The 4,236-nt window shown below is 36.8% G+C and overlaps 1 protein-coding gene across 1 annotated transcript; it reads right to left on the bottom strand.

The window, feature by feature from the left end:
- Positions 1-624: 624 nt before the first annotated feature.
- Positions 625-1,786, bottom strand: LOC121378517 (histone H1-delta-like). Its single transcript, XM_041506720.1, has one exon. It carries the CDS (start codon positions 1,711-1,713, stop codon positions 1,171-1,173), a length of 543 nt encoding a protein of 180 aa, XP_041362654.1. The 5' UTR covers positions 1,714-1,786; the 3' UTR covers positions 625-1,170.
- Between the last annotated feature and the right edge of the window lie 2,450 nt (positions 1,787-4,236).

Genomic DNA, 4,236 nt, shown 5'->3' with positions numbered 1-4,236 from the left:
AATATGACTAACGCTCAATATACATTAATCAGTCACAAAGGCCAGTGGAATGGCAACCATCTTCAAGTGATATTGGTTGCAGGACTGATCGCCCTCCGTGGACCAAGTTTTGTTTTTTCAGTCCAATAATCCATGACTGGTACATGGAGAATACTACACGAGTGGCTGTTTGATACCATTCACCTCACCAGTTATTCATAGAGACGTATCGAACGGGATAAAGTGATTGTAACTAAACAATTACATAAATTCAATTAATAGACGTTATATCATTGACGAGAAATGTATACAAACAGGAGCGTACCCTGATCAAAATCCCAGGGGGGGGGGGGGGGGCACTACTTTTTAAAACAAATGAAATACAAATTAAACCCGAGATATGTATACTATTTTGTGGAGTTAAAAAAAAGAAAAAGATTCTCAGGAGGGCAACTGCCACCCCACCCCCGGAGGGTACGGCCCTGGTGTATGTAGTTAGATCCAACTACTCTGCAGAGGCTCAAACAATTTACTGTTACAGTGCATTATTAGGTCATTTATATATAGGTGTCCGGCACAAATGTAGACACACACCACCAGGTTCACACAACGCTAATAGAAATTACAAATAAATTACAAACAATATTTCAATGTAAAACATTTATTGTTAACAAGATTAACACGTCCAGTATGCAAACAAAGCACTATTGATGAGAAATATGAAAACTTAATAATAATGTTCTTTAATGCACTATTCATAAAGACGATCATGAAAACTTCTTGCAAGTATAAATAATGCACCATTCATAACATGATAAATGGAATTTTAAATGAAGTTTTTATAAATACGATAAGATGCACTTTCGTAAAATGATCCAAGAACTTGAAATGAAACATTGTTGCAAGTGTATTTCGTGAAATGATTTACTTAAAACAGCCATTATATGTAGTCCATACACTTGGTCTCGTGTCCTGTAATGTTTAGGCACAACTAAGCTCATTTAGGCTTAAACGACCTCAACGATCAGAGATGCGCAACTTCTTATTCGTAACATTGCTCTGTCAATACGTTGAATATTCACGTTTCAACCGTTTGTTTAAAAATCATCCATTCGTCAGAGGTCCATACGCACACGCACTGTCACATATACACAGTTCTACAAGTTATTGTTCAGATCACTGCTGTAAAGTTCACTTCTTTGCAGTCTTTTTGGGAGTCTTGGATTTTTTGGCTTTGGGTTTTACAGTTTTTGTCGCCTTGGGCTTCGCCGCCTTCTTTGGTGATTTCTTTGCCTTGGGTTTCTTAGGTTTGGCAGTCTTGGGTTTCTTTGGAGACTTTGGTTTTTTGGCTTTCTTGGGCTTGGCAGCTTTAGGTTTTTTTGCCTTCTTCGCAGCAGGCTTCTTAGCTTTTTTGACTACCTTAACTTCTCCGAGTTTAAACGAACCAGAGGCTCCGGAGCCCTTGGCGTGCTTCAAACTGTTGTTCTTCACTCCCGCTCGCAGAGCCATCTTCAAGTGCTGATTGACGGTTCTCTCGTCTACAACTTTGTAGGTTTTCACAATGTAATGAAGAATCGCTTGTCTTGACGAGCCGCTCTTTTCCTTCAAGGTTACAATCGCTTCCTTAATCATCTGGCTGTATTTAGGATGACTTGAAGGCGTTTTTGGCTTTGAACTTTTCTTCTTGGGCGTCTTAACCTTTTGGGTGGGTGCCGCCGCCGCTGCGTCTGACATTTTCGTTTTTTTTTAGATTTCTACGAAGAAAGATTTGAAAATATTAACCAGCTTGTTTACAAATGAGTATGGCTTCTTTGGCGGTTTCTTTGGTATTTATTGCAGAGGCGCGGACGTCGCTGGAGGCACCAAAATAGATCGCAGCTGGAAATCATTTAGCAATGGCTTCGTTTATTTTCTGTGCTTCGTGCTTACATAACCTGCTCATTTATTAATGTATTTTGAGGTATCATTCATTTTTATGTTTAGCAGTCGGTAAAAGATATATTAACACATAAAAATATATACAAACTGTATCATGAATGATGCACCATATTAAAAATAACAGACGTTTTGTGAGTAATTAAGCAGATTCGGAAACACGGTTCTTCAACAAGTTTATCTGTTAAAAATTAATCTTTATAAATTATAACACACATAATAACTCATTATAATCTCAGAATATTCGCGAAGTCATTTTCGTTTGTTTATGAACTAAAAATTTGTACAGTGAGTGACAGAAACAAGATAATGACGATGCCAACAAACACAAATTTACAACTTAGACCGCCATTTTCTAGCACTTGGCTAAATTTCAAGATTGTTAGAAAGTTAGGGGTTAGGACGCTTAGGCGTAGGCGGTTTCGGCCGTAGGGAGAGCTAGGTGTGTCCGGGGGGTTGCCGCTCCCCCCCCCCCCCCCAATGGCCGGCCACACTAAGGTTACCAATACGAGTGCTGCCCCTCCCTTCAGCTATTAAATAACTCCTGTGATGGGAGCCCCAACCTTTCCTACCAACCTCCCCCTCCTCACCCAGAAGGGCTAATATTAAAATTATTATGTTTAAATTTTGACCGCCCGATCTAAAATGCACCTAAATTATAAACAAAAGGAAGTAGACATAAAATATAGTTTTAGGACCGCACAAATTTTTTAACAGCCCATTATTTATTTTTGGTTGTAAAATTCAAAATTGTCCCATCTGTTTCTGTCCCGGACCAGATCACTGGCTATCCAGAGACCGGGTCCGGGACAGACATGCTTGAAACCCTAGTAGTATATAAGCATGTAAATAAATATTGGAATGGAATGTTAAGTTATTGGATTATTTTTTGACATATCAGTAAATTGTTAAAAGTGAAACATTATAAATCAGATATATAGTTTACAGTAATAATTGAACGGTTAACTGGGTGACATATTAGAGATAAACTTTTACGGATATGGCAGTCAACAGTAGTTCCTGGGCTATCGCACAGCAAAAGGGTTGGTGCAACAAAAAACATAAATAAAACAATTAAAAACTCAAAATTATAAAGATGGTTGAATTAAAATCATAAAAATTATAAACTTAAATACTTATATAACAGCTCTAAAAAAGGTATGGATTCGACGAATGTTTATGAATAACCCAAAGCGGACTAATTAATTATGTTTAAATATATCGCATGTATATTTACATTCAATTTCATATAGTATACAATGCGACAATTTCATTACTTTTAAAGTAGAACGAATACTAAATTTAAAAAATGGTTGAGATACATTATATAGCTGGATACAAATAGCAAAAATAAACATCCACAACATAGAGATGGCACTGGCATGCAGACATCTAGGCATTAATGTTAGGTACAGTAGTAAAATATGTATAGATTAAAAAAAACCCACTATTTTAATATAAGAAATACCTTAAAACTGGTATAGCTTTTACAGGCCAATTAAGCTAGGAGACGTTCTAAGATTTGAAGAGTTCAAAACAACATACCACCGTGCATAATTACGAACTTTTTACATCAGCTATAGGCTTATGTTTCGTTAATACATGCTACTAAGTATGTTATACATAACCTAATCAGCTTAAAGGCCTAATTACACTGGAGAACGGTAACGGAAAACCGCGTGTTAAAAAACCCCAACAGAACTAGTGTTTTTTCAATGGATCCAATTATGGCCTGTTCACACCAAAACTGCGAAACGCGACGGTTTTCCGCGCGGTCGCCGCTGAACTAATCGCTCACTACGTCATTGCATTTAACCGTTCATACCAAAACCGCGCGGTAAATTCTCTGAACGGAAAACGTCGCGTTTTCCGCTGGAATCGCTCGTCGACTGATTGGAGCGCTGTTTCCGCGCTATGTTCTTGTCCATTTTGAACTGGTTTGAGAGAAATTCAAACACAAATATGAATATAGATGTGAAAACTTGGTATATTACCTAATACTTTACACCTTAATGGACGATTACAAAAGAAATGGATGTTAAAAACAAATTTGGGAGTGAAACAATTCAAAGATTTTATATTACAGGTGAACAAATTATTGCTTATTTATTTATTAATTTAATATAATAGTCTTTAAAATGTATTTCAGGGAATGTACCGGAAGGAAATTATGACCAGTGCAAATGCTGATTTTTTAAAATACCATTTATTAAAATATTTCTCAAAGGGTTCCATGGCAACGGCTATTTTGTTGCAAAAAAAAAAGAGGCGTTTTATGGTGACAAAGATAAACTATGCAGGCCTACAACATTTATTCTTTAA

Source organism: Gigantopelta aegis, chromosome 8, assembly GCF_016097555.1.
Source record: "Gigantopelta aegis isolate Gae_Host chromosome 8, Gae_host_genome, whole genome shotgun sequence".
Lineage (NCBI taxonomy): Eukaryota > Metazoa > Mollusca > Gastropoda > Neomphalida > Peltospiridae > Gigantopelta > Gigantopelta aegis.
The sequence above is the reverse complement of the archived record's forward strand: the minus strand, read 5'-3'. Positions and strand labels throughout refer to the sequence as shown.

Bases quoted from the DNA above. Each gene is read 5' to 3' on its own strand.
- LOC121378517 (XM_041506720.1), bottom strand. From the start codon at position 1,713: ATGTCAGACGCAGCGGCGGCGGCACCCACCCAAAAGGTTAAGACGCCC.